Source organism: Elephantulus edwardii, unplaced genomic scaffold, assembly GCF_000299155.1.
Source record: "Elephantulus edwardii isolate Elephantulus edwardi_28Jun2011 unplaced genomic scaffold, EleEdw1.0 scaffold00030, whole genome shotgun sequence".
Taxonomy (NCBI): domain Eukaryota; kingdom Metazoa; phylum Chordata; class Mammalia; order Macroscelidea; family Macroscelididae; genus Elephantulus; species Elephantulus edwardii.
Window position 1 is genome coordinate 8,860,567 of NW_006399780.1, and position 19,908 is coordinate 8,880,474.

Here is a 19,908-nt window from a genome sequence, read left to right on the forward strand (position 1 = left end):
AAGAAGGAGGAGTGAATGAATTCATTCTTCATGTTTTAATTGTAGCACTGTGCAAGGGAAGATCACAGAAATAGTGGGCTCTGGGCTGAATCAAGATCGTGGGCTGATACCAACACTCCAAAGTGTAGTACTTCAAGCTCAGAGTTTTCAATACATCTGTCATATATACATATACATAGATGTATGTACAAATATATGTAGCTGTAAATATATACACATACTTCTTGACAAAAGGAAGATACTAATAAATGTGAAATTTTTTCCTGCCAAATGGTTTCTATTTGGTTAATAAATAAGCCATTTAATTTCCACCAATCTACCGAAGTCCAGACCAACTATGCAGATAGGATGCCCATCCTGAGGAACGGGAAGCATTTTCTTCCTCACCTTTGAAAAGTTAAAAGAAAGAAAGGTTACAATTTCCACATGCAAAATATATGGAACCATTCTAAGTATCAGCAAATTCTTTTTTACTATTCAGACAATATCCTTTTATGCTTTACACCTTAACTTCAAACAGTGATACACAACATGAAACAATCTAAAATTCAACCTTTAGAAGGTTTAATCTCAAACAATCTCTACAGGCTTAATAAGAACTTTAACTTAAACATAAATGTACACAGAAATGACTACCCTGCAAGAAAGCAATGTTAACAGTACAGATTAATAGCTCCTATATTTGAAAATATGATCTTCTCAGACTTTGATGTTATAAATATATGTATGTTCTTAGACATTTGTATTTGCTTTCATTGTTGTTAGGTGCCATCGAGTTCAATGTGACCCAGAGAGACCCTATGAACAACAGATCTAAACCCTGCCCTATCCTGTGCCATCCTCACACTTTCTGACACACTTGAGCCTACTGCTGCAATCACTGTACCGATCTACCTGGTTGAGAGTCTTCCTCTCTTCTGCCAACTCTCCACCTTTCCAAGCATGATGTCCCTCTCCAAGGAAGAGTCTGTCCTAGCACCATACCCAAAGTATGTGAGACAAAGCTTTATCATCTCTGCCTCTAAGGAACACTCTGGCTGCACTTTCTCCAAGACATGTATGTTTATTCTTTTGGGAGTCCATGAGATGTTCAGTATTCTCGAGCACCACAGGTCGGAGGTGTCAAGTCTTCTGCCATCCTTTATTCACTGTCTGGTTTTCAGACGCATAGCAAATGATCAGGAAGACCACCCCCTGAATCAGACACTTTTATCCTCAAACTGATTTTACTGCTGCTCAACAATTTGGGGAGGTCTCTGACTGCAGCTTTTCCAGTGCAATATGTCTCTGGATTTCCTGACTGCTAGTATCAGTCAAGTTGATTGTGGATCCAAGTAGGTGAAATTGTTGACAACTTCAATCTTTCATGTTGCTCCATCCATCTATCATGATATTGTCTACTGGTCTGGTGCTAAGAACTTAATGAACTTTTGTTTTCTTGATGTTGAGATGAAATCCATATTGAAGGCCGTATTCTTTGATCTTCTGCAGCAAACGCTTCAAGTCCTCCTCACTTTCAGCTAGCAAGGTTGTCTCATCTGCATAATGCAAGTTACTGATGAATTTTCCTCTAATCTTGATGCCATCATTTTTTCAGAGAGTCCAGCTTCTCGGATAATTTACTCAGCATACAGATTGAATATATATGGATAGGGAATACGATCCTGATGCAGTCCTTTCTTAATTTTAAACCATGTGGTGTGCCCTTGCTCTGTTTGCACAGCAGTCTCTTGGCCTAGGTATTGGTTTTACTTGAGCACAATTAATATTCTGGGACTTACATTCTTCTCAATGTTAGCAACAATTTATTATAATCCACACAGTCAAATGCCTTTGCATAGTCAACAAGCATAAACAGACATTCTTCTGGTATTGTTTATTCTCACCCAGGACCTATCTGACATTATCTGTTAGCTGTCTGGCTTTATAATTTTACTAGTTATTACTACTATTAACAAATTACTACAATAATAGCAGCTTAAAAGAATACATATTTATTGCCTTAGTTCCTCTGTCAGGAGTTCGGCAATAGGTTAGCAGAGTTACGTGATTTCACACGGCTGCAAATCCAGGTATTCACCAGGGCTCAGTTCTCCTCCAAATGCTCAGGTAAGACTCAGCTCTGAGCTCAAAAGGTAGCTGACAAAATTTGATTCCTTGAGACTAAAATGATAGGTTTAGTCTCACTACCTATTGACTGAAGTTTGCTTCAGGTCTTTTCTACACCAGCAAATGCAATTTGCCTCAACAAGTACAAACTGAGGTGGCTTTCTCTAGAGTCTGCTAGCAAGACAGAAGTCATAATCTATAACATAATCATGGAAGTGCCATTCCATCCATCACCTTTGTCGTATAATATTGGCTAGAAGCAAATCACCATACCAGTACATTCAAAAGGAGGGAGCTGACTGGCTCATGTATGGACCAAGGAGGCCACGGGAATCACAGGGTGGGGGAAAGGTGTTCAAAGAAGTCCGTTTTCCATAATTTGCATAGCTATATTTCTAGAAATTTCAGGGATGGACAATTGGGCACTGACTATGCTTTCTTCCATCAGAGCAGGAGGTAGCTTTGTTCCCAAGAATATGAGGACCATAAACCTTTCCCTAGACTGAAATGCAGAGGCTGTGAGATGTTTATAAAGAATAGGGAGCATACTCTTAACTGTAAGACTTACAGCACAGGAAGAATTAAGCTGTCCTCTCTGATCTGGCAGGATCCTGTTCTGTGCACACACTATTATTGGCAGCTATTACTCCTTTAGGCAAAACAAGAGTAGAGGAAACTGCAGAGATGGAGGCTGCATCTGCTCCTGACCCAAGTGCTACTCTCTTCTGATAAAGTTCTATATTCTCAGCAAATTAAATCAGGCACTTACGAATGGTCAGTGTGCCTAGTCTTCCTGCTTGAGATAAAAAAAAGGACAGGAAGTCTGATAAGCCTTTTCCCTTTTTCTTCTCTATTAGTTTGTACTATCAGACCTTAGTATATGTGTATTAAGTAACAAAATCTATTTCTGTGGAGTTTCAATTGGATGGGGAGTGAAAAAGAAGTAGAGAAGGAACTTTTAGCTCTGCACGAACTACAAAACTGAGATTCCAATCTTACATAGAGAAATACTATTTGGCTCTAACTTACTTGGTGAGTAAAGCTCATGCATGTACCATTAAGATGCATTTAAAGTAGAGAATATAGAATCTTTGAACTGTGCTTTGCTCTCTATACCACAGAGAAGTAGGTTTCCACTGACATTTTCACTACAAACAGAAGAGTAATCTACACTTTTTGGCAATGTCATCAATTTATGTTACTTGTTTTGGGACTAATTCTGCTCTGTAAGTCATTTTACCATACACAGTGATTCAATAAGCAGTTACAAAAGTTATGAACTTTACCAAAACATAACATTTACATGCTTCCAAGGAAAGAAGCAGTCAAGAGATACTGGTGTTCTCCGAATGATTCTGTTTTCCTCTGTATCAACAAAAGTGACTCTCAGACCCCTTCTTCTGGCATCCCACCTATATGCAATGTTGGTTATTATCTTCAAGGTCCTGGTAATGAACTGTTCTTGAGATGACCGGCAAGGCCTGTTGTTGTTTAGAGCCATCGAGTCGAGCACTGACCCTATGAATAACAGATCTGAACACTGTCCTCACAATCTGAGACACTCAAGCTGACTGCTGTAGTTACTGTGTAAATCCTCCTGGTTGAGGGTCGGTCTTCCCTCTCTTTCACCATCCCTCCATGCTTCCAAGCATGATGTCTCTCTCTAAAGAACAGCCTCTCCCAGCAACATGACCAAAGTATGTAAGACAAAGCTTTATCATCTGTGCTTCCAAGAAGCACTCTGGCTGCACCTTCTCCAAGACATTATATTTGTTCTTTTGAGAGTCCAAGGAATATTCAGTTCTGTTCTCCAACATCAGAGCTCAAAGGCATCAATTCTTCTGTCATTCTTATTCACTGTCTAGCTCTCAGATGCATAGCAAGTGACTGAAAACACCACGGCCTGAATCAGCAGCACCTTAGTCCTCAAACTGACATCAACGCCCTTCAATAATTTGGAAAGGTACCTGACTACAGGCTTTACCAATGCAATACAACGCCTGATCTCCTGATTGCTGGCACCAAGGGTGTTAACTGTGGATCCAAGGCCTAAGGCTTATTATCTGTAACACGGTGACAAGCTTTCTTTGCATACCATTTCTGCTTACCATCTCTGATAATCATTTAGTAAATCTACCTTAGGCTTCAAGTACATCATTTAGAATTTTCAATGCTGATGAATTCTTAACGTTAGAAAAGATCTTGAAAGCTATTTCACAGGGCTGGCTGTAAGTAACAGAGTACTTTGAGCATACTGATGAAAACATTCCATCACTGCTATAAAGAAGTCCATTTTTAATCTATTACTCCTTAAAGGAAATGAGGCAAAGTATCTTTTTTCTCTGAAGGTTTTTGAGATTTTTTTTTTCTAGAAAATGTTTGGTCATTCATTTCAAATATAGTCTTTATTTCAATCTTTTCCTTCCCAGAATTGTAATTATTAAGTATATGTTAGATGTCTCTATCTTACTTTTTAATATACTTTCCAGATTTCTTTTTTCCAGGTTGAATTCTGGGTGATTTCTTCTGACCATTCTTCAGCTTACCAATTCTATTAAACCACATCTAAACCTGCTGTAAACTATCACTGCGTATAATTTTTAGTTTGCTTTCATCTTGTCAGAAGTTTGTTGTTTTGTACTGTGGAGATGGAACTGACCCATAGCTAACCCTCTGGCAGGTTTTTAGCAGCAGTTAATTGCACGGGAGGAGATTGCCCATCCTTCTCCCGTGGAGCAGCTGGTGACCTCAAATGGCGTGTCTTAGGGATTGCAGCACAGCTTCTTGCCACTAGGTCACCAGAGCTCCCTATGTAATCTTTAAAGGGCAAAATAATTTTGATTTTACAAGTAGGGTTTTCCTATATATTTACAGGACCTAGCAAAAATCTACCTCAGAATTCTGAGTTTCAAACTTCTAAAGGAGTCCTGGTGGTGAGAAGTTAAACATTTTTAGTTACTAATGGTTGTAATGGTGGTTACAACCATCAGCTCCATAGCAGAGAAGAGCTGGTAATTTCTACTCTTGCAAAGTTTATAGCCTAGAAAACACTTCTACTTTATTACACTGGGTCACTATGAGTTAAAAAAAACCCAACAATATGACACGCATCACCACCACCACCACCACCACCACCACAGTGAACTTTTGGATGAATATTTTATGGAATTATATATGCTAAAAAAATTCTGTTATTGGAATCCCCTAGGATAAGTGGGGTTTTTGTTGTTGTTTTTTAAATAGCTAAGTAAATGGAAATTGTACTTCCATAACCATTTGCTACAATCTACATTATATTATAAACAAGTTAGTCTTTTAAAAGGCTATTAGATATTCAGGAACCCTGGGATTAGAATGATTAAAACATTCAGTTGCTACTCAAAATGTTGGCAATTTGAACCTATCAGTTGCTCCAAGGGAGAAAGACCTTGAAGTCTGCTTCTGAAAAGAGTTAAAATGTTGGGTACATGACAAGGTAGTTCTACTCTATCCTACAAGATTATTAGGAGAGTGATTTACTGTCCCTGAAAAACCCACTTGAAAGTTAGCTATGCATTGGTTCTGACTTGATGGTATGTAACAATAACAGTATTGTAAAGAAGATTCAAAGTGTACACTTAGACAAAGTCTTGACCATATGCCCATGAAGCAGTTGTTGGCATTATGTGTCATCAAGTTGATAGTGGTTTTATGAATAGTGGATCTGAACCTTGCGTTATCCTGTGCCATCCTCATCATCTCCAATACACTTGAGCCCACTGTTACAGTCAGTGTCAATCCACCTTGTTGAGCATCTTCCCTTCCTAACAGCATGCCCAAAGCATGTGAGACAAAGCTTCAGCATCCTTGACTCCAATAAGCAGTGTAAATTCAAAAATAAAAATTATAAGACTCCTTTCACCCACCTTGAGCAATTACAGACAATTTTCCTTTTTCTTCTGGGCTAAGCTGCAACATTGCATCTATAACAGGAAGCAGCCTCTCTCTCTCACTGCCTGGTTTAAGAAAGATGAACTGTAGCAAGACATTTTTCAGGTATTCCAGGTTAGCAACCGACTTTTCTCGTTCTTGATTTCTTTCTAATCTTCTTATTTCACTTTTGAGAAGCTGGTATTAGAGGAATGAGGAGAAAGGAGTTAATAATAGGTTTTAGGAACTACTGATGAAATATGACAGACTAGAAGGACATAAAAATGACAATAAAAGGGGGGAAAACCAATGGAAAAGAGATACCAAGAAAGTCCTAACAGAAGAGAAGGAAATAGAGTGGCAGCAGACTCCGTCTAGCAGTTATTCTCTATAAAGACTGAGTCAGTGGAGCCCAGGACTTTGGATTAAGACACACTAGAGGTGCATGAGCTAGATTGGCCAGTGAGGGGTGAAAGGTGGCAGGCAGTGCACTGATGCGAACAACTGCATCTTCCACTAACTCCTTTCCCCTGCCTGCCTGGTTCTCAGAACACAAATAACTTTAGATATCCACAGTAAAATCATTTTATAAGAAACAACAAATTAATCTAAACAAAGATCAGACTTCAAAACAGAGTGAGAATTCAACAATAAATGACAATATAAATTATATTACAAAATAGAATTGACCAAACTACCAAAAGATATGAAAAAAAAATGATGACATATACTTTGGGGAAGATTTCATACTATTTTATTTCTGTGTAGTGTTTATACTGTTATATTTTATCATAGGTTATTCTCGGAAAGTTGGTGAGTGCTGAATAAGATGTATGGTAATTAAAAAAAACAAAAACAAAAACCAAGACAATTAGGCCTAAGAAAAAGGACGGTGAGTTTAAAGTTGTGGAAATATAACATTTAAATAGTCATCTAAATCCACTGGGTTAGTTAATGATTTGTTAAGTGTGATAATATTATGTGACTGTGTGAAACATTTTTTTGTGAGATGGATACTAAAAGTATTTTTCTGTAAGATGTCATGTTATCTGTAATTTACATTAAAATATGTTACCATTTAAAAAAAAGTAATTCAGCATTAAAAAAAAAAAATACCTGACAAGGACATGGTGGCCCTACCGAGGTAGGACAAATCTATTTGGATCAGCATGGTATGGGGGGAGGGAAGGAGTGTGTAATATGTGCTTTTCAGATGTGAGTCTGAATTCTGTTTCACCCTTTATCAGCTTCAATTTTTCTCTTACACAGTGAATATAAAAATAAATAAGATAGGTAAATATCAGAGCCTGGCACATTAGAACCCTTCAATAGTAGTATGATATTCTGAGATGTGATTTATCAAAGAATTGGGGGCTGAAGATACCTTGAGTAATTTTCAAAATATCGATATCTTTTATTTCTGAACTTTTTGGTTATGTTTAAATAGGAGAAACTGCTAATATGACTTTGCTATCTCTACTCACAACCTGTATTAAGTAGTTCAGTGTCAAAACATTGAATGGTTTGAATTCTAAGTGCTCCACAATTTAGCTTTAGAATTTAAGTACCAAAATTTATTTTTATGGTTTATTTAAATGTAAGAACAGTGGTTTCTAAAACTTAGTTTCTTACAAAATATTGGGAATGAAATAGCATTTAGATATAAAAGCAACTAGTATTTCTCAATTAGTTGGAGGCTAATATCACGATGTAGCAATATGTTACGGAGGCCTGTGAAATGAGGGCACATAAAGAGTCAAGAAAATCAAGTCACTCAGAGTATTTTTGGGTTCTTAAAAATTACCTTAATTTGCTCCATAAGGATTGCATTTGTTGCCTCTGTTTCCCGTAGCAGGCCATTTAAGTGATCGGCACTTTTTGTGGTAGAATTGAGTTTCTGAACCAATTCTTCTTTAGTAAATTCAGCATGCCATAAAGGAGGCTCTGTAACAGAATTTTGCCAGGTAATTTTCAAAAGTAAGAGATTATAGATAAAGATTTCAATAAAAAAAAGTCAAGTAAATATTTCTGCAATATTATATAGGTTCATTCTTTTTGCTATTTACCTAATTCAACCTTAATTAAAAGGCTGTATAAAAAAAGAAAAAAAAAGGCTGTACGCTGAATGTCTCTCTTCTGACATCAACAATCTGCGTTATGCAGATAATATAACCCTGCTTGCTGAAACTGAGGAGGACCTGAAGCGCTTGCTGCAGAGGGTCAAGGACTGCAGCCACAAATATGGATCGAGGCTCAATGTCAAGAAGACAAAGATTCTCACCACTGGACCAACTGGCAGCATCAGGATGGATGGTGAAGAGATTGAGATTGTTCACAGCTTCAGTTTGCTTGGCTCCACAGTCAACACTCTCGGCACCAGCAGCCAGGAAATTAAAAGACACACTGACATGGGAAAGTCGGCTGTTAGGGACCTCTCCAAAGTACTGAAGAGCAATGGTGTCTCTCTGGAGACTAAGGTGCGTCTGATACAGGCCATGGTCTCTGCAATCACTTGTTATGCATCAGAGAGTTGGACAATGACTAAGGAGGATAGAAGGAGAATTGATGCCTTTGAGCTGTGGTGCTGGAGAAGAGTATTGAGGGTACCATGGACTGCTAGGAAAACAAACAGATTCATTCTGGAAAGGGTCAAACCGGTCTGCTCCATGGAGGCAAGGATTCTAAAGCTCCGTCTAACATATTTTGGACATGTTGCAAGGAGGGACAGGTCCTTGGAGAGGGACATCATGCTTGGTAGGATGGAGGGACAGCGCAGAAGGGGAAGGCCCTCTATGAGGCGGATTGATTCAGTGACGGGGTAATCGGGATGGGTGTGTCAGAGACGTGCGATTGGCACAGGACAGAGCAGAGTTTAGGGATGTTGTACATAGGGTCGCTATGAGTCACAAGTGACTCGACGGCACATAACAATAGCAAAAACATGTTGAATGTAGTAAAAACCAAAATCTATTTTAAAACCTATAATCTAATTAAATGTAAAAGTATTATGGGCTTCACTTCTTAAACTGGCATGCTTGTGTTCATAGGATGTTTTATTACTTTATTCATATATTAATGGTTCAAGAGTTTATGCCATTTCAACTACCAAGGAGAGAAGAACTAACATTTACTGATAATTTATACCATTGAATTCTAGTAAGAATCTCGTAAGAGGAGGTATTTTGCTGTTGGTACCATCAACTAATTTTCAGCTCAGTGTTCCTATGAACAACAGAAGAAAAACTTTGTGGTCTTGTTTCATCATCACAACAAAGTGTCTGAGACCACTGTTGTAACCCGGACTACTCTCTTTCCCTGAGGGCCTTCCTCTTTTTTGCTGACCCTCTACTTTATAAATACTTTACCAAGCATAATGTCCTTTTTCAGGGATTAGTCTCCTTTTATACAGCAAAAATACATGAGATGCACTCTCTCCATCCTTGATTCTAGAAAAAAAATCTGGCTGGAGTACTTCAAAGACAGAGGAAGGGTAACTTTTCAGATTTTATACAGATGATGCAAGAGGTTCTGAGTAGGGAAGTAATTTTGTCAAAATTCACAAAGCCAAGTCTGACTCAAAAGTCTGATGCCAAAATCCAACTATTACCAATTTCACCTGAACTTATGACAACTTACAATTTCAATGCCCGTATCAGCCAACAGTATTCCCGGATGGAATAGAGGGCAATCAAAAAGGCCGTATCTGTAGAAAAGATGGGTGAGCCCAGGGGTCAACTGTGGAAAAGCCCACCAACTGCTATGAACACGTTCAAACAGAAGTAGAAAAATATAAAAGAAGCCCACCAGAGCAAAAATAAAACCTTGAATATATCCCACCTCGATTAAAGACATATTAAGAACAGATGTCATGCATTGAGCACTACCAATTGCAGATCAGACCAATCACAGATCAGACAAGTAAAGCAATGATATCACAGACACCACATATGAAAAAAAAATGGTCATTAAAAACATGAATGAAAGAAAAAGTATAAAATGGATGTTGGAAGAAATTCTGAAACTTGCTTCTGAACACAGAGTAGCTAAAACAAATGGCAGAAATATGGATGGAAGAGCTGAAAAGTTTTAAAAGGTGGCACACAAAGACAAAGGATTATTATGAAATGTTCAAAGACCTGGAGTTAGAAAATCAAAAGGGAAGAGCACAATTGGCATTTCTCAAGCTGAAAGAACTGAAGAGTAAACTCAAGCCTTGAGCTGTAATACTTAAAGATTCTATGGGAAAAACAAAAATTCACATTATATAAAAATCCACTAGGCATTTTTATAAAGAACTACCAAAACAACAAAGGCATTTATTTTGGAGGAAGTACAACCAGGGTGCTCCTTGAGGCAAGGCTGTTGAGGCTCTGGCTCACATATTGGGCATTCTGTCAGGAGGTCCTAGTTCTTAGAAAAACATAACATGCTTAGAAAAGTATTGTGGTTGTTAGGGGACATCAAGTCGAGTATGGCTTACTCATAGTGACCCTGGGAAGGCTGAGGGTTAGTGAAAAGAGAGAAGGACCATCAGTGAGAGATTGATCACCACAATGACTATGAATTTGGGCGGAAGCATGGTGGAGATTGTGGGAAGAGTGCAGGATAGGTCAAGGTTTTGATCTGTTGTTCACAGGATTGCTGTGAGGCACAGGAGACTTAAGGGCACCTAACAACCACCTCACAATGAGGAACATACAGCAACTGTCAATCTTGAAGTAATGATATTATCTTACTTTGTATTACCCCTAGCATTTTCAAAGAGGCTTGATTGCACAATGGTTAAGCACTCAATGGTTTGCACTCATCCAGTGGCTGTGTGTGAGAAAGATGTGATCTGCTTCTGCAAAAATTATAGCCTGGGAAACTCTCTGGGAGTAGTTTCTCAGTACCACATAGGGTTGTTGTGAATTAATATAGACTCAGCAGCATCCAAAACCACTACCACTAACCTTCCAACTATTACCATCTTATTCTACCCTACAACAGCCACTTTTTTTCCTTCTTCTTCTAATGAAAAAGAAAAACCCCTCAATTTTTAGCAAAGTTTTCTATTTGGAAAAGGGATGGAACAAAAAACATTTGATTTAAATGAGTTGGAAAACATTTATTACTTGGGGTAACAGTTACCATATAGCAAAATAAGTAAGAAAAGCAGATTTAGAAAAGGAAATTTACCAAGCTTAGTTTCAGGAGAATTAAGAAGTTGCTCTAAAGACTGTGTGTGAGTGCTGGTGGATGACACAGACTCAACATCAGTTGTCTCCATTCCTTCTCCTTCCTCCCTGGTTATGGCATGCATGTCCAGAAGGGGAAGGTCTGGGTTTCTCCTTTCTCGAAAGTTCTTCAAAGGTTGATGCGAAGAGGCTGGGCCTGTTAATTTTTATAAGGTATATTATAGACTGTTCAAAACTGATGTATTCAACCTGAACAGAGATCCACAATGATGTTGGGGGTACCAACTGAAAGGCAGGGAAACAGAATACTTGGAAGATGAATTTATAAAGCAAGCATTTCTAAAAAATGTTTATTCAACTTTATATTGAAAAAAACAATCTTTACTAACTACATAGGAAGGAGCCCTGGTGGCACTACAGCTAAGTGCTTGCCTACTAACCCAAAAGTTAGTACTTTGAATTTACTAGACACTCTACCTAGGAAACCTTACTTAGCAGTTCTATTCTGTCATGTGAAATCTGAAATCAGTTAGTTCAAACTGATCCTACAGCACACCAACAGCTATATCAACTTTTAAGTAATATAATGATTAAAACATAGTACAATTAATTTTCATTAATTAAATGTAGAGGTCTATACTGTTCCTAATATTGGTGAAATTCTAAAACTAGAGTCTAGCTATTTTTTTATGATTAGATATTTAAGATAGTTGTGTATTTTTTTGCCAAAATGCACTTGTTGGAATTTGCTTACCATAAAAGACATGTTGACACGACCACCTGCACTTACATTCTTTACTTCTGCTGGATTCCTAAAGCCTACACACTGCTAGCCTACAAGAGCTCAGAATCCAGAGCAGGTCACTCACTATAAATTATATTTCTTAGAAAGTACTTTTCTGCTTGCTGATAATGAACACTTGCAAAAAAGTTTAATTTATATTAATAACTGCCATTTTAAACCAATTTTTTTGCAACTGTATAGATCTTTACTCTTAATTAATGTAAATTAATTATATTGTTTTTACCACTGTAATACTTACGAGACGCTTTTACATACATGAATTAATCTGAGGAAACCTGAGACTCAGAGAAATTAACTGACCTTGTCTAACATTTCACAGCTAAGGACTGGAATTTCAATTCCATTTATCTTCTATTCCATAAAGTCACTACCCGTGTTCTTTCTAACTACTACATTCTCTATCTGACTTTACCGCAGCATTTTTTTCAGGATTCCAGTTATTTTGCCAACTGTTCATTCCACATTTCTTGGCTAATTCCTAGATTACGATCTCTTGTGAAATCTTTGTCTCGTTGGTGAATCTCTCTGTGAACTCTCTGCATATGGTAATTATCTTGAAGCTAGTTCAGTGTCTGACGACTGATCCAAAGCTGTCAAAGCCTCAGTGACAATTTCCACAGGAAACAAACCATCACCAATTTACTAGGAATATATAACCTCATCATGGCTGATGCCTTGTCATTTTTTCTTGATGAAGAATGCAATATATTGAATATGGATAACAGATATTCCAACAAATTATGAATTTGCAAGTAAAGTAGTTTTATCAATTAAGAATCTTAGAAATTCAGCGCTGCCTTTGTATTTCTATGTCACTTACTATCTTCTTAATGTTTCTAATTTAGCAAACAGGAACTAGGACATATATCAAGAAGTATATTTAAGTTAGATAAGAGCAAATATTTCATTACCTGCAGAGTACTAAATACATAAAAATTGGAATTTTAAGTGGTTACATAGGCTACAGTAAGTATAATCAAAAAGAATTCAAACAGTTCAAGTGAGCAAGCCCAAAGTTCACTAAAGACAGAATTGAAACGAGTTATCACATAGCCAAAGTTAGAATTTTTTACAAATTTGTGAAAAATATGTTGCGTATCATAGATAAGCAAGAACATAACCAAGTAACACTTCCATGAATTCATACATACTCCGTGTGGCAGGTTCACTCTTAAGCTGGAAGAGCTGAGCTTCCACCTTGGAAAGCTGCTGCTGTAAAGTCTCCATTGTTTTTCTGTGCTCTTCCTGCAAATGACGTACTTGATCACGGAAACTGTTGCGCAGGACCTCATTCTGGGATGTGAGCTGACTCACAGTGTGCTCATGTTCAGATTTCAGTGACATATTCTCTGACTGTACTGAACACAACCTGATGAGAAGAGAAAGGCATTTTGTAGGATTTTTCAACTTTTTATGCTGACAGCCTTTCTCAACTATGTTTTACAGGAGAATTAAGCTGTAAATGTCTCAAGCATCCACTAAACAAATGAAGCTGTACTGCAATCCCAAAGGCTTGTGGTTCAAATCTACCAGCTGCTCTGCTGGAGGATGTGCAATCTCCCACAAGGTGATTTACTATCTCTGAAAACCCACTGGAGGGTTTGCTAGGGGTGACTCCAACTCCATGGCACACAACAACATAAAATTATATTAATACTAACTGTGAACCACCTTGGAGGAACTGACATTAGTTGTTGTCTGATTCAAAAGAGTATTTCTGAACCATACTTCAGATGAAGATCGTTGGTTGAAAATTTATTCTAAGGTTCTGGTAATAAATTCTATCCATTGTTTATCTGAAAATAGAGTACAATTGTAGAATAATTTTAAGTCAATTTATGTGACAGTTCACATAAATGTATGATTTAACCATCTTTCTCCACTATCCTGAAAATAGGAAGCACTTCTGATTCATAAGGAAAGTCTTATGAAAACTATCCTTTTTAAGAAATTTAACATGAAACAGTAAAGTTGTTTCCAAACACTATTACACACTTGTGTCACTACAGTACGGTGTTAAAAATACAGACATTTTGTGCTCATCCTACAGAGCTCTGGTGGCGCAGTGAATTGTGTGTTGGCCTGCCAAGTGAAAGGCCAGCAGTTCAAATCTACCAGCTACTCCTTAAAAGAAATATGGATGAACTCCTGAAAGGATTTATAGTTAAATTAGGTTTCCAGTTAAACCTAATGGAAAGTTAACATGTGTCGCAAGCAACTTGACAACAGAGGGTTTAGGGCTCACCCTGGAACGACTGAATCAAAATCTTCTGGAATCTCTAATTTTATGTAGTCTGTCTGACACTATGCAGAATGACTATTTTTTCATGGTTTATTTGTAGTAGTGATGTTTTATTTTGATTTTGGAAAAAAAATACTTCCCCCTTACTTTTTACAAAAAAGATCAACAAGTAAACAAGTATATTTTCATAAAAGGATTCAAACTTGTGCAATAATGAATGGATGAAAAGAATCTAACTTCTGTGTAAACATTTGTTAAAATCACAATGAAAATTAAATTTAAAAAAAGATTAAAATACATGAATAAGCAGAGAAAAATGAGAAAGTCTTCCTTTACTCACTTCCCATTGTCTTTCTCTTCTCCCCCCAAGCACAGTAAAATCCCAATCACAGGGGTAAACACTGTTTACCAGTTTGGTGCTGTGTTTCTGTTCAAGACTTTCTCTTATTCATTATACATGAATGCCATGTAAGGTTTTTTAAAAAGATGTTTTGCCTAAAAGGAGAAATGCAATGAAAATACTACATGTTTTAGAAAAATTATTTCGTTGCCAAGGTGGTAATAATGAATGAATATAGTACATCTGTGTATATGCTACTCTTTGAAAAAGAATCTGCACTTTTTTTGCAAACATTTTGTATATAAAATTTCTATCAAGAAATCTTATAAAGGGGACATCAAAAGCAGTCACAACTTTCTAAGGAGAAAAAGTTACATTTTAGTGCTGGGGCATGGTGCTTAATTTTTAAAAGGTATCAGTGTCACTTTTAAATCTACTTACTTGACAGTTACACTCTTAAATCTCACATCTGGAATTAAAAACAACTGAGCTAACAGAATTGCAGTTCTATTTTACATCTTGCAGGTGTTTATATTAGCTGGACCCTTCCGGTTAATGCAAACACTAGCTGAGCAGTTGAATTACCACATTCCTGTAGAGCTGTTTTAAAACTTTATGCCAGTATTCTTAAACAGAAATCTGGTCAGAGTATTAAATAGTTAAAACGTAGAAAGCATATAAAGAAAGGTCTAATTTTTTTAACACTGCTGAGTTCACGATTTCTGAAGGGGAAGGAAGACCCTTTGAAAGTTTCTCAAAATGCTATGAACATTTCCCAGCACTTAGAGGAGTGACTGCCATTTAACAGAGGCATCTAAATGACCAAATTACTTTAAAAGAATTTGTTTAGCTTACTTTATGTAAGCGGTATTATGTGCAGATTCCAAAGCAAGAATATTAAAGTACTTTCACTTTTGTAAAGTCAGGTTTATGTTGTAAGCATACCTGAGGTATAGAACTTATGCTGACATCCCTGATAAAAGATGCTTTATGAAGAATGAAGTAATTCTGAAGAATTAATGAAGTAATTCTCTTTTTACTAAGCCTAAGAGAAAAGAATTCACCAAATTTCCTTATTACAGCACTTCAAATTTCTATGTTTCTAATGCCACAAAATCTGTTCATTCTGCCAATATCTCTAAAATGTATTTAAAATATTCTACTGCTTAACACAAGTGTAGCAATATGACAAGGTGAAAAGTTGTAAAGGTTAATAGCAGATTCTTTTTCAATCACCAGCTACTTAAATGTTTTCTTCTAGAAATAAAAAAAATGTTAGAAATTTGAAACTAGGGTTGGAGTAGTCTCTGGCTTTGTGTGTGTGTGTAAATTTGAAACTAGGGTTGGAGTAGTCTCTGGCTTTGCGTGTGTGTAAATTCTGACCATGATGGCATGGGAGCTATATGGATGCATACATAGATGTGAATTGCTCTTGAGTATGCTAAATAAAAAAACAATCCAAAGGGGAAATTCTAAGAGAGAATAAAAGTAAGTTATCAAGAAATTAGAAACATCTATTTGTTACCTTCAAATTTGCATCTGTTTATGGAACAATGCATTAGGAGTTCCAACAAAGAAATGTTTTACTGCCTAGTACAAACAGTGTGAGTTCACCTAATAACCTTACTTTTCTCGGAGGTCTGCCTCTTTGGACACGGTTTCCTGCAGCATCTTGTTGTGCCTTTCAAGCAGAGTATCATGTTCAGACTGTAATGTCTGAAGTTCAGATACACTAATCTGTAAATTATTCTGAGTATCTTGTAATTTGATTTTTAGTTGGTCAATCAGCATTTCCAGGTGTTCCCTGAAATACATACAAAAGAGTTTAAAAAAAGTTTTAAAAAGACGCTTTAACCAGCAATTTTTCAGTGCCATACATCTGTTTTTATTATGAATGGCTCTATAAGAACAACAAAAAAAAAGAAATATAATAATCAGAGAAATTTAGTGATTAAACATAATATGAAAACAATTAGATTTCAGAATTAGGCACTATATTAGGCACAAAATGCCTCAAAATTTATGAATTTCATATACAAATAGTGTAGACTTTAACACTGCATCAAAATTGCTTATTTTAGGTTATAAGATTATAAAATTAGTTTGAAAATTAAACAGTCAAGAAAAATAATTCTGCCATAAACAGTACAATATATGGAGGAATACTTGTCCCCCCTGAAAATAAAAAAAAAAAAAACCCTTTAAGTATAAGCAGAAGGAACATAACACATTTACAATCAAATTAACTAAAAATTTAGGCACAATGACAATAAGATGACTCTTACACTAAAGTGACAGCTTTCCATTTAGTCTTTAAATGTGTTTAAGATCAACCTAAGCTTTGAGCTCACTATTTGTAGATAAAAATGTCTCATCATTTTCAGCCTGTATTCCCCACTTAGTATTTCTAATAAAAAGTTGTCGTTGTTATGTGCCGTCGAGTAGCTTGCAACTCATAGCGACCCTATGTACAACAGCCCTAAACCCTGCTCTATCCTGTGCCAATCACACTGCCTCTGATACACCCATCCCGATTAACCCATCACTGAATCAATCCACCTCATAGAGGGTCTTCCCCTCATGCACCATCCCTCCACCATCCCAAGCATGATGTCCCTCTCCAAGGACCTCTCTCTCCTTATAACATGTCCAAAGTATGTCAGACAAAGCCTCGTAACATAAACATACAGGAAAGTTCTGTATGAGAACTTTGAGTCAGATGTAAAATTGTTTTAAACATATGCATACATACAAAGAATCCCAATAACTTGCCTCCAGCATATTTTGATTTGAGAAAGTGATGCCTTAAACAATATTTTAAAAAAATTAAAAAACTCAAGTAATAACAGATGGTCATAAATTTGTTTTAAGAAGAAAAGTTTTTAAAAAAATTATTATTTTTTATGTGTGTACAGTCAAATTGGATCTGACTGGTACAGGAGGAGACTGTCCCTCCTTCTCCAGCAGAGCATCTGGTGGATTCGAACCATATACCTCTGGGATTGCAGCGTAGCTTCTTGCCACAGAACTCCCTTTAAAAAGGAAATATTAATTCAAAATCAAAATTCAAAAAAAATTAAAAAAAAAACCCCAAAACAAAACAAAATCAAAATTCAGTTCTTAAAAGACTTTTGGAGGTAGTCCTGGGAGCATAGTCTGGTAAATTTTGTTGCTAACCCAAAGGCAGTCTGAAGCTACCAGCATGTCCCCAGGAGAAAGAGAGACAACATCCTCCCATGGTGATTTACAGTGTTGGGATATTGATGAAAGGTCTATGAGTCTGAACCAATTTGACAATGACATATCTGAGGGAATTTTGATTTAATGTTTTCACATATTTTTTGTTTAGCCAAACTTTCGCTTAAATCTTTATCAGATCAGATTAATACAAGTTTGAAGTAGTTAGCTTTAATTTAATAGTGGTGGCGGGAGTACTAAATACATCATGAAATGTCAAAAGAACAAACTCATCTCTCTTGGGAGAAGTGTCATCAGAGAGCACTGAGTGTAGTGGTGAGAGGTACACTGAACATGTTGTCAGTAAGGGCTCATCTTTAGAAAGTTGTCATGCTTAGAAAGGTGGAGGGGCAGAGAAGGAGAGGATGACTCTCAGTGAGATGGACTGACACAGTGACCACAGCAACGGGCTTAAAAGCAGTGGAGACTGCGATGGTGCACGGTCAGGCAAGGTTCTGATCTGTTGTACACAGGTGTGCTGCAATGGGTTGGAGTCAATGCCACTGAAAAACAACAAATTATTTCATTTACATTATAAACTAATATATTGGTTTCATTACTCATTCTAACACATTTGCACTTTAATGCCTTAAATAAGGAAGTTTTCTATTATTATTCTGGTGACACAAGGAAGCCAAGAAATTATTTCATAGTCTAAAGAAATCAGTCATATTTTCAACCTATTTAAAGGGTGAAATAGGGTAATCCCTGCATGTTTAACTTACACTTTACCTTTCTTGTTTAGCTCCCTCTGTTTCCGCCTGGGATACTGATTTATTTTTCTGTTGTTTTAGAACATTATGAACTCGGACTTTGTAGCTTTCAAAATCAGAAGTTATAGCCGCTTGTTCTGCCTATAATTTTGAAAGAGAGACAAAAGGTTTTCTATTGCATTTACAACAAGAACATGATCCTATTACATTCTATTCTTTTGATTAACAAATTGAGAAAATGTTTTTTAGAACATGAACAAATGATAATTTTTTTGTCTACTAATTAATTTCACTAAAAAGCACACTTCTATTGGTCTTAAACTTTAAAACAAAACTTGGGATGATTCCATTTTCTTGGACCAGATGTTTCTACTATGGTCTTTTAAGAATGGTAGATTAACTTTTTATTATAAATTTTATAATGACTATATTTGCCTTTGGAAAGTTGGAATATATTTATCTATGGTAACTTTTAATTAAGAGAAATTCAGTTACAAACTAAAAACAAAACCACAATGTGGTTTAAGAATTCCATGGATAGGTATATACACAAAGACTTTAAAGTAGAGATTCAATTAGATACTTGTACAGCATGTTTATTACAGCAATATTTATAACACTGAAAAGGTAGAAATAATCTAAATACCCATCAAAGAATGAATGAATAAACAAAATGTGGCATGTACATAAAATGAAGCACTATTCAGTCAGTAAAAGAAAATCTTTGTGAGCGCTGGTGGCCTAGTGGCAAGAAGCTACACTGCAATCCCAGAGGTGAACAGTCTGAATCCACCAGATGCTCTGCTGGAGAAGGTGGGACAGTCTCCTCCTGTCCAGTCAGATCCACACACAAAAAATGACGGTACACACACACAAAGTAATAAAAATAATAATAAAAAAAAGAAAGTCTTGATACAAGTTGTAACACGAATAGATCTTGAAGGCATTATACTAAGAGAAATAAGCCAATCACAAAAGGCAAATAGTACAGGACCTCACTTTGATGGCTACAGGTAGAGATGGAGTTGTAGCTAGTCATAAGATCTGAAGGCAGTATCCGTAAAACTTAGTATAAAACACTAAAGTTTAAGAATACTATCCTTGCATAAACTGCTTAATGTTGTTGTTGTTATGTGCTGTCGAGTCGCTTGCGACTCATAGCAACCCTACGTACAATAGCCCTAAACTCTGCTCTGTCCTGTGCCAATCGCACTGTCTCTGACACTCCCATCCCAATTATCCCAGTTACTGAATCAATCCACTTCACAGAGGGCCTTCCCCTCCTGAGCTGTCCCTCCACCCTCCCAAGCATGATGTCCCTCTCCAAGGACAGGTCTCTCCTCACAACATGTCCAAAGTATGTTAGACGGAGCCTC

The 19,908-nt window shown here is 36.7% G+C and overlaps 1 protein-coding gene across 1 annotated transcript in view; it reads right to left on the minus strand.

The window, feature by feature from the left end:
• Positions 1-316: 316 nt before the first annotated feature.
• Positions 317-19,908, minus strand: part of GCC2 (GRIP and coiled-coil domain containing 2) — a 56,600-nt gene continuing 37,008 nt past the window's right edge. Inside the window, exons 16-22 of the mRNA XM_006883827.1 lie at positions 18,552-18,673; positions 16,210-16,386; positions 13,152-13,369; positions 11,197-11,391; positions 7,823-7,962; positions 6,015-6,216; positions 317-387 (exon numbers count right to left, since the gene is read on the minus strand). Coding sequence (XP_006883889.1) covers positions 317-387; positions 6,015-6,216; positions 7,823-7,962; positions 11,197-11,391; positions 13,152-13,369; positions 16,210-16,386; positions 18,552-18,673 — 1,125 coding nt within the window. The remainder of the gene's footprint in view (positions 388-6,014; positions 6,217-7,822; positions 7,963-11,196; positions 11,392-13,151; positions 13,370-16,209; positions 16,387-18,551; positions 18,674-19,908) is intronic.